General features: G+C 63.1%; 2 protein-coding genes across 2 annotated transcripts; both read left to right on the top strand.

The window, feature by feature from the left end:
- Positions 1-1,714: 1,714 nt before the first annotated feature.
- Positions 1,715-8,116, top strand: LOC104024469 (methanethiol oxidase). Its single transcript, XM_075724542.1, has 11 exons — positions 1,715-1,760; positions 3,745-3,857; positions 4,191-4,376; positions 4,972-5,092; positions 5,313-5,495; positions 6,073-6,251; positions 6,869-6,947; positions 7,049-7,170; positions 7,288-7,380; positions 7,661-7,779; positions 7,954-8,116. The coding sequence occupies exons 1-11, from the start codon at positions 1,754-1,756 to the stop codon at positions 8,114-8,116; spliced, it is 1,365 nt and encodes a 454-aa protein (XP_075580657.1). The 5' UTR covers positions 1,715-1,753.
- Positions 8,117-9,265: 1,149 nt separating this feature from the next.
- RFX5 (regulatory factor X5) lies at positions 9,266-15,242 on the top strand. Its single transcript, XM_075724503.1, has 12 exons — positions 9,266-9,284; positions 10,907-11,037; positions 11,675-11,708; positions 12,147-12,229; positions 12,406-12,531; positions 12,765-12,881; positions 13,294-13,375; positions 13,493-13,495; positions 13,611-13,812; positions 14,000-14,097; positions 14,249-15,162; positions 15,194-15,242. The coding sequence occupies exons 2-12, from the start codon at positions 10,919-10,921 to the stop codon at positions 15,240-15,242; spliced, it is 1,827 nt and encodes a 608-aa protein (XP_075580618.1). The 5' UTR covers positions 9,266-9,284; positions 10,907-10,918.
- Positions 15,243-17,132: the final 1,890 nt, after the last annotated feature.

Below are 17,132 nucleotides of genomic sequence, written 5' to 3'. Positions count from 1 at the left end.
GCAGGTTCTGGGAGCACTGAGATAGCTTCCAGTGCCGTAAGAGGCTAAAGGCTGCCCCAGTACCTCCCACTCCCCGAGGCGTGTGGATCCTCCCCTTGGCATCCTTTTTCCAAACCTCCTTCTCCCCATCCTGCTCCCTATATATTTGAACCCCTGCAGAGCTGCATTTTCTCCTTTGCCTTGGTCCTAACAGGCAGAATGCAGGCGGGATCATCTCCTTCGGCTGCTCAGCAGCAGGTGAGGTCCAGCCCAGCCTCCAGCGCAGGTAAGAGATCTCTGCTGACTGCAGCTTGCTCTCAGGAGAAGGCTTGGGACCGTTGGTGGCTTGTTGCTTTCTGGCGGTGGGCTCTGCTCCAGATCCTCCTAAACTCGTCTGGAGCCAGATCTCGTGGCTTTGTTACCGTGACACCCAGAAAATGTAAAGTAAAAAGAAATGTGGGGATGAACGTGGTGTTTTCTCTGGCCAGGAAAGGGTTTCTTTTCCCAAGCTACTAAAAGTACCAGGAAATGTTTAGGTAGACTGAGGATTAAAAGCATTCTAACTATTCTCTCATTTATTCACCTGCAACTTGTACAGGCTGTGCTTGCCGTGGTCGGATACACCATGGCAGGGAGTCCTCAGTGCAGTCTGGCTGTGATGGGGCTGTTTCTGCAGGAGTAATCTAAGGAGAAGGGAGAAGCAAGTTGGAGGGGTGGTTTCTCAGTGCTTCAGGTAGGAGCGCTTCCCTGGAGGAGCAGGCACACGAGTGTTAAAATGAATAAGAATAAAACCAAGTAAGAAGCTGATGCTGCAAAGCCCGGTCATACAATTTAGCTGCGGGTTTTCCTTCCTCTCCTGAGCCTTGGCATTGTAAGTGGGGAAAAGGGGTCCTTTTGGTGGTGGTGGTTGTTTCCTAGTAAGCTCCCGTTCAACTGCATTAAGGCCAATTTTCTCAGCAGTTATAAAGAAAACAAGGCTGGCAGGGTTCAAAGTGCCCTGGAGACCGCAGCAGCTTGACAGGGACTCGCAGGATGATGCTAGGGGCTGGCAAGGAGGCTGACACCTTGAGTGCTGAACGTCTCGGGTGGAAACAGGGCTTTCTGTGCGAAAGCTTTCCATTAATGCCCCCAAACCAAGGCACAGCAAAGTGCAGCCATCCCAGAGAGGGCCAGGAGGAGCGGCAGAGCAGGCTCAGCTCTTCCCCCTCCTCACCCTGCAGTGAGGGGATGCTCTCTCCCCACTCAGCTCCCGGGAGAATCCTCTCCCCTCCCGCTGCCCCTGGCACCTGCAGAGGCTTCTCCAGTGCGGCGGCCCAGCCATACTGCCCTTCTTCCTCACTGCCTCCCCTCCTCCTCCTCCTCCTCGCAGAAGAATCACAAAAGCACTCTGCAACTCCTTGAGGCCGTGCGAGCCTGGCATTGCTCCCATACGTGTCGAGCAACCCTTCCTCTCCACCACAGGGACACGATGGGTGGCAAAGCAGAGAGACACGGCCCTGAGCCTTGTACCTCTCTGTACTAGAAATACATCACCGGCCTTTTTGGCTGCCCAGAGCCCCAAACCTTTCTGGGGGTCATTTGGATGCATGTGGGCATCCTGGTTCACCTCGGACGTTGCCATCAAGTGGGAGTGCGCGCAGCCACTCCAGCAAGTGGTTCCTTCATAAAAAGGGGATTAAAAGAACTTGCTGTCATCTAATTTCTTTTTGTTTCTGTTCTCAATGCAGAAAAGTGTGGGGCGTGTGGTCCTGGCTTCGCCTCGCCTCTGGATGCGATGAAAGGCAAGTCTGAAATCCAGGGCAGGCAGGGAAGAGCCCTGCGCTGCCTATGATTTAGGTGAAGAGCAAAACAATGCTTTCAAGTATATCAATTATCTCAATTCTCCGAGGAGGTTCCCAGCAAGCATAGGGAAGCAATGGTTTCCCTTCTGGCCTGTCCTGAGGCCAAACATCATTGCATAATGACAGCTTGGTGTCAGAACAAACCTTTTTAGGTTTCATGATGGCTTGGGATGGGTCATAGCCTGCAACAAAGTCACCTGTGGCTTCCCTTTACAAAACCAAATGGGATTTTTAAGTTTCTCAGAGGCAATTGTATTGCTATAGCCCCACACCACCACCACCGGAGCTAAACCTGGGGAGGGAGGGGGACCATCCTGATTTTTCATTGCACTCTGCTCCTGATGGCTGGGATCACAACATGACAAAAGCTCCTTGTATAAAAACTGGCCTCACGGGCCACTTCCTTACAGTCTGGATGCTTTGCCTGAGAATCCTTCTTGCTGCATTGCTGAAACACCAGTGCTCTAATGCGAAGAGACCAATGAATGCATCATCTCCGGCTATGCCTCCCTTAATCCTCTTCTCTAGGGCTTAGCAAACACATCCTTGAAACCATAGAGAGCTCTGGAGCTTGCTCATGATCTGTGATTCCTACCCCGAAATGTCTTTGAACCAAGAGAACAACAATGAAGAGATGAATCTTTAAAACATCCCTGCGTGTCGGCAGGGCTGGGCAGTGATTTAAATTAATAGCAAATAGCACAAATCCCACTGGCTCTGCTACTCTGGCAAGTTCCTTTGGGAACTATCTGGTTGCTTCAGTGGTGCTGAGTAACTCTGGCACCCAAAAGCTCTTCCATGCAGACATCTGGCAGGTTGGGCTCCTGCGCAGGTGATGAGAAGCTCCTCGGTGTCCTTTGGGTGCCTCAGGAGGGGTATGAGCTCTGTGGCTCTGTCCCATACCCTGTCTTTTGGTGCCACTGCAGCTGCAGGGATGGGATCCCTCAGCGTTTGGCAGCTGCTCTCAAACCCAAGACTGACACAGGCACCGCTGGGTACAGGTTTCTAAAGGCACCACGTTGCAAAGCCAGCTATTACGTGTTATGGATCAAATCCAGAGGTCTCAAATCACCTCTCTGTCTCTGTTTCCCACTGCTCTCTCTTCCTCAGCATTTCCTAACCCAGTTCTCCCCCACTAGCCCTCACTTTGGCAGTACTTTACTGAGAGCAAGTACCACCTTTGCAGTGGTAAGGAGACTCCGTGGGGTCTGAATGCCCTTGCTTGGAGGGCTGGGCAGTGCTCAGGTCCCAGAGCAAAGCCACTTCCCAGCAAAGCTGATCACAGGCACTCTCAGGAGCAGCGCGTGCACCAGGGCAGCAGCTCCTGCTTGGGGAGCAGGGAGCATGGCAGACCTGTCGCTGCGAGGGCATCCAGGGGCAGAGCCCTTCTCCCTTTCCCAGTGGGATGCCCTGCAGACAGGGAGCTCTTGCACCACCGCATCACGGTAGATTTTCACTGCTTGGGAGGACTATGGGACTGCCCAGGGGCTTGGGGGGCTTTCTGCCTTTGACTTCAGTCTGGCAAGCACTTCTCGTGTTTTTAAGGCTTCTCCTGTGTAGATGTGATGGAAATGAGATGCAGTGTGGTTTGATTCGTGTGACTGAAAGGATTGGGGAAGAGCTGGCATGTCCTCACAGGCATGGGGTGATCCCAAAGCCATGGACTTTCTGAGGTCCAGAGATCCCTTCCCAGGGCAAGGGATCTGAATAAGCCCAAAGGCCCTCAGGGCGGCCCCCTCCAAACAGAGCCCAGCCTCGTGCCTCTGGTACGGCAGAGAGATGGAGATCCAACTGCCCCATGCATATGGGGGAACGCACCGGCTCCCCGGGAGGGAGATCCAGGCTGACCAGAGACTCCTGCAAGGTTTTTATTCTGTCAAAGGTGGTTTCTGCTGATGCTCAGGCAGTGTTTCTGTCTTGAAAGGTCCCCGGGAGGAGATTGTGTATGTGCCCTGCATCTACAGGAACACTGGGAGGAAGAAACCTGACTTTCTGGCCACTGTGGATGTCAACCCCAGATCTCCACACTATTGCCAGGTACCAAATGCTTTATCTCGGTAGTAAACTGGCCTGGGAAACAGCTCAGTGCTTGTCCTTCTCGCTCCCCAAAGCTGCTGGCTCAGTACCAAAGGCTGATGCCTGTCCGCTTCTTCCCAAGACTCTGAGCCTTCCTGTCCTTACGAAATGCACGTAAAATGCGCCTCACACCCCACCGTAGGATCCCCTGTGCACCATCGCTCCCCTCTGCAGGGTGAGGCTTGCTTGAGGCATCCTGACCCTATGGTGGGGTCTGCAACGCACTGAGCTCCCCGTCTGCCTGTGATCTTGCACTTGGCAGAGGAAAGACCAGTGTAAGCTGGGACTTTGCAGGTGATCCACCGCCTGCCCATGCCCAACCTGGGGGACGAGCTGCACCACTCGGGGTGGAACACCTGCAGCAGCTGCTTCGGGGACACCACCAAGAAGCGGAACCGCCTGATCCTCCCCAGCCTCATCTCCTCCCGCATCTACGTGGTGGATGTGGGAACCGACCTGCGGGCTCCCAGGCTTTTCAAGGTACCTTGGAGGTGGTGCTGATACACATTAAAGGCTAAAGGTCTGGGAGTGTGGCTTCTGCCTGCAGGAACAGCTTGGCAAAGAGGCTTTGGGGTACATCTAAGAGCTTAGCAGGACCTGATGTCTGGCTGACAGTACGGGAAGGCTGTGGAAGGTGGTTGTTCTCCTGCTGATGTGCAGGACCAGGGCACACTGGGTGCCAGGCACAGCACTGCCTGTCAGGTTTACAGTCCATGTCTCGCCTGTGGCGTGTGTCTCCGAAGGAGCCCCGGCATCTGCCTGCAGCTTGCCCCATGCCTGGGTGTGCAAGTGCCTCGCTGGTGGCCTGCAGCCAGCTTCTCGGGGTGAGCGCAGCAGCCGCCCCGTGTGCCGGCATGCCTGGGGACGCAGGACCGTGCACGCTCTGCCCCAGCAAATGTGCTCGGCCCCTCTGGCTGCATGGCAAGTCCCATCTTGAGGTCAGGGAGGAGCTGCCCAGCCACGCCACGAAGTAACACCAAGCTTGTGAACCTGCATTCAGTGCAGAAATGAACACCCTTCTTGCCTGAGACAGCCCGGCATGGAGGACGTGACGGTGCCTGTGAACTCCCGGCAGGTTGTCAACTCAGAGGACGTCTTCTGGAAGTGCAACCTGGGTTACCCCCACACCTCCCACTGCCTGGGCAGCGGTGAAATCATGATCAGTGCTCTGGGAGACCCGGCCGGCAGCGGGAAAGGTACCCCAGTTCCCACCAGTCTTCCAGGGAGAGGGTGCTGGGACAGGAGGAACAGTTCCCACATCCAGAGCTGTCCTGGAGGCTTCACCCAAGACTCCCAGCCTGTTCAGCAGCCTGGTCTGCAACGGGTTGATCTGTCTGTCGCTGCTTGCTTTATAACACATGAACTGTTAATCTGGATGATTTCCTCGCTGCCAATGTGGTTTTGTTTCTGCACCAGGCGGCTTTATTCTGCTGGATGGAGAGACCTTTGAGATCAAGGGGAACTGGGAGAAAGGGGACAAGATCCCCCCGATGGGTTATGACTTCTGGTACCAGCCACGCCATAACGTCCTGATCAGCACTGAATGGGGAATCCCGAAATGCCTGGGATATGGGTTTGACCCAAATGATCTGAAGAAAGGTGAGAACACTGTTGTTTAAATACTCTGGGAGAGAGATGCTGAGCAGGACTGCAAGAAGGCCCAATTTCAGCCCTCTTCTGTTGCTAAGTGAGAGCTGGCAGTCTAATGGACATAGATAAAATTGTCCAAGTCAGTTTGCTTGCAAAATGAATTTCACACCAATTCCTAGAGATCCCATGGATTTAAAAAAGACAAGCCCAGCCCATTTACTGTGACCACCCTTTAGTTGCAAGCACCAAAAGTTCAACCCAAGACAGTCCATAAATTCTGCTGTTGACCTGCACGTGGGGTTGGATCGCAGCTGCAGGCATGAAGGATGAAGCCCCATCTCAGCCCAGCTGCCCCCGAAAGGTTACACTGCCCTTCCCAGCCCTGTCCTAGCGCGAGGGTCCCTGTTGGATGCTGGGCATCTTCCCATGGATTTTGTCAAGGTCCAAAGCAACCGGCGTGTGCTGGTGCGGAGACCATGGGGTTGTCCCTGCAGGGGTCTAAAGGGGCTGAGGACTCACCCGAATCCGTAGCACGTTTCCTTGAGACCCTGTGCCTCGCAGCATCCCCTCTAACCCTCCCTCCCAGGGCGCTACGGCCGCCGCCTCAACGTGTGGGACTGGACCACTCACACCTACATCCAGGCCATCGACGTGGGCGAGGACGCGGCCCCCCTGGAGATCCGCTTCCTCCACAACCCCGATGCCGCCGAGGGCTACGTGGGCTGCACCATCAGCAGTGCCATCCACCGCTTCTACAAGACCGAGGTACGCGCTCCCCCAGGGTTGGTGGAAAAGGGGTGCTGCCCCTTGGTTGACTGAGCCGCACGACTCCGCGCAGCATCCCGCTTCCCACATCCCCTGCCATCCTCGCAGCCTGACTCCGGTCCCTGCAGATGCACACGCCTCCTCCCCGTGCTGTGCAGCCACCTCTTTGCACCCAGAACATGAGCTGGCTTGGGGTAGTCTCACCAGAGGACTTGTTCTGACTGGCAGCAGTTTAGGCTGAAATGATTTAATTTAAAGGACATTTATTTATACCTTTGTTGTGGATTTACAACAGCCCAAGCAATATTCTTCTCAGTGTCTGTTGTGTGTAACAACAAACTGGGGGAGGAGAGAGAACATCTTTCACCGAACCAGCTAATCTAGCTGGAAAATTAGACAAGTTTTTGTCCCCAGAGCCCTTCCTCAGGTCCCAGAGCCCATCTTCCCCGTGGCTCTGCAGAGCCAGAGATGGCTGGCAAAGTAGCTGAGCTACAGCCCTAGAGACTAGAGGTGGTGGACACGTGCACGCAGCATCTGCCCCAGCATCGGGTCTTACCCTGCCTCTGCTGTGCACACTGAGCCCCCCGGGGCCGTGCTCTGTCCTGCACCTCCTGCAGCGAGGAGACTGGGCGGCCGAGAAGGTGATCCAAGTCCCCAGCAAGAAGGTGGAGGGATGGCTCCTCCCGGACATGCCAGGTCAGTGCATCCCCGGGCTGGGTGCCGAGGTGCTCCCTGGCTTCCCTGGGCGCTGCCGGTGCTGCCGCCTGTTTGTGTAGTGTTGTCGTACCCTCCCCAAGGCTTCATCACCGACATCCTCATCTCGCTGGACGACAGGTTCCTGTACTTCAGCAACTGGCTGCATGGAGACATCCGCCAGTACGACATCTCCGACACCCGCAAGCCCAAGCTGGTGGGGCAGGTGAGGCAGCAGCAGGCTCCCGGTTGCATCCTGACGCTTTTCCTCCATCTCTTGGGGACGGCTGGGATCAGCCCCATCCTCACTGTCTCGGCCACCCACACCTTTGGTCTCTTGCAGGTCTTCGTGGGTGGCAGCATCACCAAGGGAGGACCCGTGACTGTGTGCAGGGACGAAGAGCTGCAGAGCCAGCCAGACCCATTTTTCATCAAGGTGAGCTCGGCCGTCTCCCCAAAATCCCACGGGGCATCGCCCCCACCATCTGCTCGGTCCCACCTCTGCCTTGAGCAATGCCGGTGCGGGGGACGGTGACGGCTCTGCCACAGAGCGTGCTGGGCAGGGTGGCAAGGCTGGGGAGCGGGTCCTGGCAGTTCTGCTCCGCTGCATCCCATGGGATGGACACGGCAGCCCGCACTGCTGGTCTGGGGGAGGCGGAGGCGTCCCCCAGTCCAGCACCCTCCGGCAGCACATCTGCTCCTCTGCCCGCTCCCAGGGGAAGAGGGTGCAGGGGGGACCCCAGATGATCCAGCTCAGCTTGGACGGGAAGAGGCTGTACGTCACCACATCCCTCTACAGCGCCTGGGACAGGCAGTTCTACCCCGACCTCGTCAAGTAAGAAAACTTTGATAAACGAGGATGATTGTATGAGCTCATCAGGCGGGAGGCGCGGACCCTGCAGCTCGGGGATGGAATTTTGGCAGCTCCTTGGAGGCAAGGCAGGTCCCCCCCACGGGGCGGGGTGAACGTCCGGCTCCCCCCAGCCTCCCCGCTCTCGCCCCTCCGCAGGGACGGCTCCGTCATGCTGCAGCTGGATGTGGACACGGAGCGGGGCGGCCTGACGGTCAACGAGAGCTTCCTGGTGGATTTTGGGAAGGAGCCCGACGGGCCCTGCCTGGCGCACGAGATCCGCTACCCCGGCGGGGACTGCACCTCCGATATTTGGGTTTAGGTACGGTCTGCTGCCCCCAAAGCCTCTCCGCACCCCAAAATCCCAGTGCACGAGCGCTTCAGGAGTTTCACGCTCCCAGCAAACCGCCGGTGACCCCTGCATCCTGCGCTTGCTTAAATAAAACCGAGAGGTTGTCATCCTCCGCAGCAGCGGCTCTCCTCGCCTCGAATCTTCTTGTTGAACTGTTTTCAGGAGCCACAAAACAAACGTGTGACCAAACGGGACACAACACCGCGCACCTCTCCTTAACAGACGGGATTTTCCTGACGCGCGCCTCGTGCCGCCTGGCTCGGCGCTTGAGAGCGTTTTCTCCCAAAAAAGCAAACCTGGTTTATGTGCCAGGAGTGCGAGCCTCTGGCTTGCACAGACACTGCCCGCAGAAACACGGGCTGCGCGCATGCTGCACGCACGCGTTGCACGCCTACACTGCACGCGCAGTGCCCAGCGCGTGCCCGCAGCGCGCGCACCCCTGCTGCATGCACACGCGTGCCACGCACGCTTACGCACACCCTGCGCAGGTACCGCACGGACCCCCGCTGCACGCATAAACGCGTTGCACGTGCACACACGGTGCATACGCATATAGCAAACACGCGCTGCGTACGCGCACGGTGCGCGCACACGCTTGGTGCACGCGTGCACGCGCGCTGTGCATACGCCCATATGCTACAGGCATGCACACGCCTTGCACGCGTGCACACGCGTTGCACGCACGCGCTGCGTGGACGCTGAACGCGCGCTGTACACCCGTTGCACGCGCGCTGCATGCACACCCGTTGCACGCGCACAGGCTCGTTTACACTCGTGCTTCCTCCTCCAGCCCCACCAATCAGAAGCCTGTTACTAGGCAGACTTCATCTTGCGCGCGGCCACTCAGGAGACCGACCCCGCTTGTATCCGGGTAGGAAAGCCAGTGCAGCCAATCGCATTAAAGGAGAGCGCAGTATCCGGGCAAACCGGCGGTGCCGCAGCCAATCAGAAAAAAGCGTCCGGCGGGGCCCGCGGGCGCGTCCCGGTGGGGCGCAGCACTTTCGGTTCCTGTTGCGCGCGGGACAGCGGCACGTGGCGGGGACCGGACCGAACCGGACCGAACCGGACAGAACCGGACCGAACCGGACCGAGCCGGCCGGCATGAGGCGGGCCGGGCCCCGGCGGTAGCCGCCCGCAGGTGGGTGCGGGGCGGGGCGGTGCGGGGCGGTGCGGGGCGGTGCCACCCCACCCCAGCCCCGCCGGGCCTGCCCCGGTGCTGCCCGGCCCGGGCCGCGGCTGGCCCCGTGCCCCGGCCCCTCCCCGGCGGCTGGCACCGGTGGGGCTGCGCTGTCACGGAGCTCCCGGCCCCGCTGCCCTCCCTTGAGCGGCCCCGCTGGTGTCCCTGCCCCCGGGGACCTCTGCCTCCTGCTGCCCCATGGCCCTGGGGACCAGCCCTGCTGCTGTCCTTGCCCTGGGGACCGGCCCCGCTGCTGTCCCCGTCCATGGGGACCTGCCCTGCTGCTGCCCCATGGCCCTGGGGACTTCTGCCCTCCTGCTGGTGTCCCTGCCCTGGGGACCGGCCCTGCTGCTGCCCCATGGCCCTGGGGACCGGCCCTGCTGCTGTCCTTGCCCTGGGGACCGGCCCCGCTGCTGTCCCTGCCCTGGGGACCGGCCCTGCTGCTGCCCCATGGCCCTGGGGACCGGCCCTGCTGCTGTCCTTGCCCTGGGGACCGGCCCCGCTGCTGTCCCTGCCCTGGGGACCGGCCCTGCTGCTGCCCCATGGCCCTGGGGACCGGCCCTGCTGGTGTCCCTGCCCTGGGGACCTCTGCCTCCTGCTGCCCCATAGCCCTGGGGACCAGCCCTGCTGCTGTCCTTGCCCTGGGGACTGGCCCTGCTGCTGCCCCATAGCCCTGGGGACCGGCCCCACTGGTGTCCCCGTCCATGGGGACTGGCCCTGCTGGTGTCCCTGCCCTGGGGACCTCTGCCTCCTGCTGCCCCATAGCCCTGGGGACCAGCCCTGCTGCTGTCCTTGCTCTGGGGACTGGCCCTGCTGCTGTCCTTGCCCTGGGGACCAGCCCTGCTGCTGTCCTTGCCCTGGGGACTGGCCCTGCTGCTGCCCCATAGCCCTGGGGACCGGCCCCACTGGTGTCCCCGTCCATGGGGACTGGCCCTGCTGGTGTCCCTGCCCTGGGGACCTCTGCCCTGCTGGTGTCCCTGCCCCTGGAGACCTCTGCCCTCCTGCTGCCCCCATCATCCCTGTTCTCCTGTCCCCAAGCCCCTGGGGGCTTGCATCCAGGAGCCATGGGACTGTCACTGTCCCCCTCAGCATCCCCAGCCTGGGGCTCACCAGGCCTGTGGGGACCTGCCCTTCTGGTCCCCTCCTGGGCACGCTGGGCCAGGGCCGCTCGCCGGTGCCCCCCCAGCATCCCTGTCCCCTGCCGGGAGCGGGGTACCCGGAGCCCATCGCAGGCCCTGCTGCTGGAGACGCCCCTCTTGGGACCGCTGCGGCCATTTCCGAGTCCGCTGGTGGCTCGTGTCCCGCTGATGTCCCAGCCCTCCCCTCGCCCCCTGCGCTGATGGAGCTCAGCCCCAGAGCTGGGGCACGTCTTCGGACCAAGACGGACAGGGGCTGAGGGTGGGCGAGTTTTGGGCTGCGCTGGGCCCCCCGGCCACCCCACTGCCCTGCTGCCTTCGCCGAGCCCAGCCTGCAGGCAGGCAGACAGAGGTCAGCCCTGCGGGTGCCTGCTGGGGGCTGTACAGCTCTGAAGGGTTTTTCTTCCCCTTTTCTTAGTTGAATTTTTGGTTTTCACTTCCCAACAGGAACCAAATGTCATGGCTGACAAAGAGCTGAGCACCCGAGCTGTCAAAAAGGGAAGTTTGTCACCCAGCAGTTCTCGGGGCAGCACGACCGAGTCGAGCACGCTGCTGCAGGAGCTGAAGAGCACCATCTCGTAAGGGCAGCGCTTGCTTTTCCCCTGGCAGCTCTTCCAGTTAATCCGAATCTTACCAAATGTGGTCTGATTTAATAAGGTTGATTAATTTGCAGCCCCAGGGACCAAAGGGAGAAGTGTTGCGGTGCCTTGCGGCTTCTCGTGTGGCACGGCCTCAGGCGTGCCCTGCTTGGTCCCGTGCTAGGCGCTGTACACAGAGCGCAGCCCTGCGCCACGCTGCCGGCAGCTTGCTGCCTGTTTTGGGTGCAGAATCAATTCAGGAATTCACAGTAGCGCAGACTGGTCTGCTGCGACCCCGTGGGATGTGGTTTTATGCCTGCTCTGCCCTCCCTGGGGTTTGGGTGGAGCACGCAGCTCTGGAGCGGGGTTGTGGGCGCACAGGGAAAATCGGGGCATGGGGAGAAGGGGCTGCGCTGACCCGTGGGTGCAGGCAGCCTTCGGCTCTTGGTGCTCCAGTGTCCCCATCTTGGCATTGCTGCTCACCCTGGGGTGCGTGTGTAGGGTCTGGAAGGGCCCAGGGACGGTGCTGTCCTCAGAAGCAGCGGCTGTGGCCGAGAGCTGGCTGGATTGGGGAATTCCCTGGGTGCTGCGGTGTCGTCCCACTCTGCGCTAACGCCTTTTTCTCTGTCCCGCACAGCAAATCCGTGCAGAACAAAGTCGACTCCATCCTGGTGAGTGCCTCCGCAGCACGTTGTGCTTGAGGGTGAGGGAACGACGCGTCTCCACCTCTCTCCCCTCCTAGCTAACCCGAACCCTGGGTTTTGCCCGGTCCCATTTCCCACTGGGTCAGGATCTGACCGCGAGGATTGCCCCAAGAAACCCCTGATCACCCTGCCCACGGGTGTGGCACCCGCTCCCCCAGCCCTGCGTGGGACAACCCTTTCCATTCCCCTCGAGGGGCAGTTCCTGTGACTTCGTTTACCTGGTTCCCTCGCGCGCGGGCTGTGTTCGTGCTGACAAAGCTGCTTTGGTTTCAGTGCCCCATCAGTTACGGCCGTTAACAGGGTAACGAAAGCGCTGCCTGCACCAGCTCTTCCTTGTTTTAGATCTGTAACCTTTCTTTGTCTCTGGTCCAATCTCCCCTCTCCCTGTGGACCCTTTGACTGTAGCAAGATGTCCAGAAGTTTTCGGACAACGACAAGCTCTACCTCTACCTCCAGCTGCCGTCGGGACCAAGCTTGGGGGAGAAGAGGTGGGTGCCGGAGTGAGCCGGGGCTGCGTCTGGGAGAGCAGGGGCTGTCAGGACGGTGGTGGGGGACACAGATCGCAAGACGCAGGAGGGAGATTGCCACGGCTCTGCTTTCTCCTGTCCTGCTTGTGCCGCTTCTCCGCTGATTAAATGTTTGTCTCGGGCTCCCACGGGAGCAGCAGTAACCTGGACCTGAGCTCGCTGAGCACAGCCGAGTACATGCACGCGTGCAATTGGATCCGGAACCACCTGGAAGAGCACACGGACACCTGCCTGCCCAAGCAGGACGTCTACGATGCCTACAAGTGAGCGCAGGGGACAGCCTGGCGTGAGGAGCCTCTCTCCCCGGGGCCGGGCTTGTCCAGCAAAGGTTGGCAGGGAGGTTGGTTTGGAGGGCAGCGAGCACCTGGGTTGTTTTGGGAATGGCCCTGCCCAACTTTGGGCTCTTGAAATGAGCCGCATCAGCAGGGAGAAGCGGATGCATCCGGAGGGCAGCGAGAAGGGCTCGACAGCTTTAACCTGCAGCTCTCCCTGGCAGGCGATACTGCGATAACCTCTGCTGTCGCCCTCTGAGCACCGCCAATTTCGGCAAGATCATCCGGGAGATCTTCCCAAGCATCAAAGCCCGAAGGCTGGGAGGCCGAGGACAGTCGAAATATCCTTCCACTTGCCTGGCTGGCCAGTGAAGCCCGGGGAGCTGGCTGGGCTGGTGGTAGCGACAGCAGCTGCTTCTTCAATTTTTCCCATTCCTCGTCTGTGCACGAGGTGGTATTTTGTAGCTTCTGAGAGGGGCTGGTTCCTGGTTTTTTGGCTCCTGAAGGTTCAGCTCAGTTGTCTGAGAGAGGCTTGGAGTTGCCCTGTCCTTGCCGTACGCTCAGGGCAGCCTGGGGGGAGCTCGTGGCGGGCAGGGGGCATGCCGAGAAGGGGGCGGCCCGGCTCGGCGCGGGGCCGGCTGCCATCGCACCTCCAGGACGAGCCCAGCACGAGCCCCGCAGCCGCACCCCTTTGAGTTGTACCCTGTCGCGGCCACATTTGTGTGACAGCAAAACGCCTTAACCCTGCCAAACGTACTGCTACAGCGGGATCCGGAGGAAGACAGTGGTCAGCCTGCCGCCCCTGCCCAGCCTGGACCTCAAAGTGACGGAGACTGTAAGTCCGCTGCTGCCTCCATGGCTTGGGTTTCACTGGCCCCGTTTTGGCAGGGTAACAAACCTCGCTCGTTAGATCTAACGAAGGCAGCGGGTGGAGGGATGCCCTCTGCGAGAGCAGGTTCTGCTCTGCCCCGTGAGCCCCCCCAAAGGTGGATGAGGACCTGCCCGCCCGTGCAGGCTTGTGACCTGCTGGGGTGTCAGGATCAGGCCCTGTTTGCATGTCCCGCCGGCAGCAGTCGGAGCTGACAGACCTGGTGCAGTCCTACAACAGCGAGGTGGTGGAGGCGGCCTGTGCCCTGACCTGCGACTGGGCCGAGAAGATCCTCAAACGCTCCTTCAACAACATCGTGGAGGTGGCCCAGTTCCTCATCCAGCAACACATCATCAGCTCCCGCTCGGCCCACGCCGACCTGGTCATGGCCATGGTGGTCTCAGGTGGGTGGGGAGGAGCCCTGGCCCCGCTCGCCCCCGTTGGGCTCGCTCGGACCCGCAGGGGCACGGAGGGTTTGGGAGATGGGGTCCCCCCCAGGATGCAGTGTCCCCCTCCAGCTGCCCACGGCGTGGGTGAGCGCAGAGGTGCCAGGGGCTTCTCGCCGCTTCGTCAGCTTCTGTGCACCCACAGAGGGCAAGGAGAAGATCCACCGTGAGAGTCGGGCCCCGGCGGCAGCCAAGAAGAACGGCCTGGACACCTCTGAGAGCGGCGACAGGAGCCAGGGGCAGGTGAGACCCGATGGAGCCGGGTGGGGAGCCAGGACCCCCAGGTCCCCCACTCAGCCTGGGGGGGCACGCTCGGGGAAGCAGCCTGGCTCCACCGTGACGGCTCCGCCGTGACGTCCCCCCCGCCAACGCCTCCCTCTGCCTGCAGATCAAGAAGGAGGGCAGCCCCAAGCCCCCCGTCCCGCCACGGCCCGAGAAGAAGAAGCCCCCAGAGCCCCCCAAGGTGGCCAGCAGCCCCCAGGTGAACGCCCTGGTCGCCCGCCTGCCCCTGCTCCTGCCCCGCATCCCGCTGGGGGAGCGACCGACGGCACCCGGCACCTCGGCTGTCCGCTCCTCCCCTCCCGTCCTGGCACCCAAAATCACGGCCACCCCCCTGGGGGGCACAGTCAAGGTGGCCCTGCCGCTGCCGGTGGGCACGGCCTCCCCCTCCCTGCCCCTGGGGCTGGCCCCGGGGGCCAACGGGGCGGTGGGGCTGCTGAGCCAGCAAGCCGCCGTCCCCGTCCTCAACGTGCTGCTGCCCAGCGTGGGTGTCCCCACGGCCGAGAGCCCCGCCAACCCCTGGAGCGTGGGGGGCGGCGAGGGTCCCGGCCCCCAGGACTTGCAGCGCCCCAAGGCCACCAAGCGTCCCCCAGAGCCGGCCGGCAACGCCGCCCCGCAGAAGCGGAGACGCGGGCGGCCGCGGAAGAAGCCGGAGGAAGGGGGCACGGGGTCCCTGGGGGAGGCGGTGGCGGAGCTGCGGTGCGGGGCGGCTCCGGGTGCCGATGGCGGGGGCTCGCCCGGTGGCGGTGCCGCCGGACCCCTCAGGGACAGCCCGGCCGGGGGCTCCGTGCCCACCCAGGTCAGCGTCATCCAGGGCGGCGGGACCCGCGGCGAGGGCAGCGAGCTGGCACCGGCGGCGCAGCGGGGCCCAGGCGAGGCTGGGTCGCCCCTGGGTGACACCGGGGCTGCGGGGGGCTCCTGCCCCCCCCGGGACGGGACGGGGCCCCCTCCCCAGCGCCATGGACAGACGCCGGCAGGGACCGGCCCCGCCGCCGCCGCCGCTCAGCACTTGGACGCGTCCCCCCGTGTCCCCCCGTGTCCCCACGTCCTCCCGTGCCGCCACGTCCCGGGGGGGCTCGCCGGGGCTCTGCGCCCACCCTGGCACTTAGGCTGTGGGTGCCCCCCGCACCCAGCCCTGCACCCCGACATTAAAGACGAAGAACGGTGTCCGTCCGTCTGTCCCATTTGTGGCCCGCGGTGGGTCGGGGGCAGCGCTGGGGCTGCGGCTGCCTCGCGTGGGGGGGGCGGGGGGGTCCCACGGTGGGGGGCACCGGTGCCCGGCATCGGCCCAGCCCCGGCTCGGGGTGGGGGAGCCGCGGGCGGTGTCACGGCCTCAGCCGGGGCGTGGGACGCGGGCCCGTGGCGCGGGGGCACAGGTGGGCACAGCCGTGGGGGTTCCCCGCTGCGGGCGCAGGCGGCGGAGGGCCCGGCGCGGGGGTCGTCCGCGCCGCCCCCGGGGTGACCGTGGCGGCAGAGCCGATCTGCGGCCCAGCGCGGCCCGGGTCTCGCCGAGCCCGCGGGCCCCTTCCGCGGCCACGGCCCTTCCACTCACGCCCCACCCCCGAAGCCCCTACCACGCCCCTTCCACTCACGCCCCGCCCCCGAAGCCCCTGCCACGCCCTTTCCACTCACGCCCCGCCCCCGAATCGATTCCAGGCCACGCCCCCGAGGCCGCCCCTGTCGCGCCCCTTCCACTCACGCCTCGCCCCCGAAGCCGCTCCAGGCCACGCCCCCTTCCACCCGCCCCCGAAGCCACCCCTGCCACGCCCCTTCCACTCACGCCCCGCCCCCTAGGCCACTCCAGGCCACGCCCCCGAAGCTACCCGTGCCACGCCTCCTTCCACTCACGCCCCGCCCCCAAGGCCACCTCTGCCACGCCCCCTTCCACTCACGCCCCGCCCCCGAAGCCACTCCAGGCCACGCCCCCGAAGGCCACCCCTGTCACGCCCCCTTCCAGTCACGCCCCGCCCCGCAGGTGCCGCCGGGCCGGCAGGGGGCGCTCGCAGGCGGCCAGGCCCGCCCGGCCCCTCAGCCCCGTCAGGCGGCGCCGCGGGCAGCCCCGGCCGCCGGGGCCTGCGCCTGCCCCGCCGGCCCGACCGCCCCGCTCCGCCCTGGCCCCGGCCCGGCCCCGGCCCCGGCCCCGGCCCCGGCCCCGCGCAGGTGAGCGCCGCACCGGCACCGGCAGCCCCCGCGCCGGCAGGCACTGGGCCCCCCCGCGGCCCTCCCCGGGCCCTCGCGGCCTGCCCCGGACCCCCGCCCTGTCCCCCCGGCCCGGGCCGCGGCGGCAGCGGCACCGCCACCGCGGGGAGGGGGCTGCGGGGCCCTCGGGCCGGTTTTGCGGCCGCTGCGGGAGGTCAGTCGCCGGCCCCGGCCCGCGCCCCTTCCCGGGCAGCCGCCGCCTCCTCCCGGGCCGGGCCCTGGGGCTGCGCGGGGCAGAGCGGGGCTGGCCGGGGCCCCCGCCGCCTCCCCCGGGCTCGCCAGCACCGGCCGGGGCTTTGCGGGCCAGGAGCGCCTCGTCGCGCAGGAAAATCATCTTTTCCTCTTTTTTTTTTTTTTTTTTTTAATTTCCCCTCCTCCTCCCTCCCCCAGCAGCAGCCGATCGTCCCCGGAGCCCCGCGGAGCCGCTGCTCAGGATGAGCCGCCTGCGCTGCCCCGTGCCTCGGCATCCCAGACCGGAGAGGCGGCCGCGCGGGATGGGATTGCAGCAGGTACAGCGCTTATCCTTATCCTTATCCTTATCCTTATCCTGCCGGGGGACGCGGGCGGCAGCCTCTGCCAGCTGCCTTCCCCCGGTCCTGCTGCGCCGGCCGGGAGCACGGCAGCCTCTCGGGCTTCGGTGCTGGCCTGCAGACCCCTCAGGGATGCGGCCAGGCTCGTGGCGTAGGCCGGCTGCCTGAGCGTCGCCAGGACCTGTTAGGAGACTTTTTCAGCTGATTTTCTCCATGCCGTTAGACTGTCATTTCTGACTAGGCTTTGCCAACCCCCCCAACCCCCCCGGA

Source organism: Pelecanus crispus, chromosome 22, assembly GCF_030463565.1.
Source record: "Pelecanus crispus isolate bPelCri1 chromosome 22, bPelCri1.pri, whole genome shotgun sequence".
Lineage (NCBI taxonomy): Eukaryota > Metazoa > Chordata > Aves > Pelecaniformes > Pelecanidae > Pelecanus > Pelecanus crispus.
This window is presented reverse-complemented; position numbering and strand designations above follow the sequence as displayed.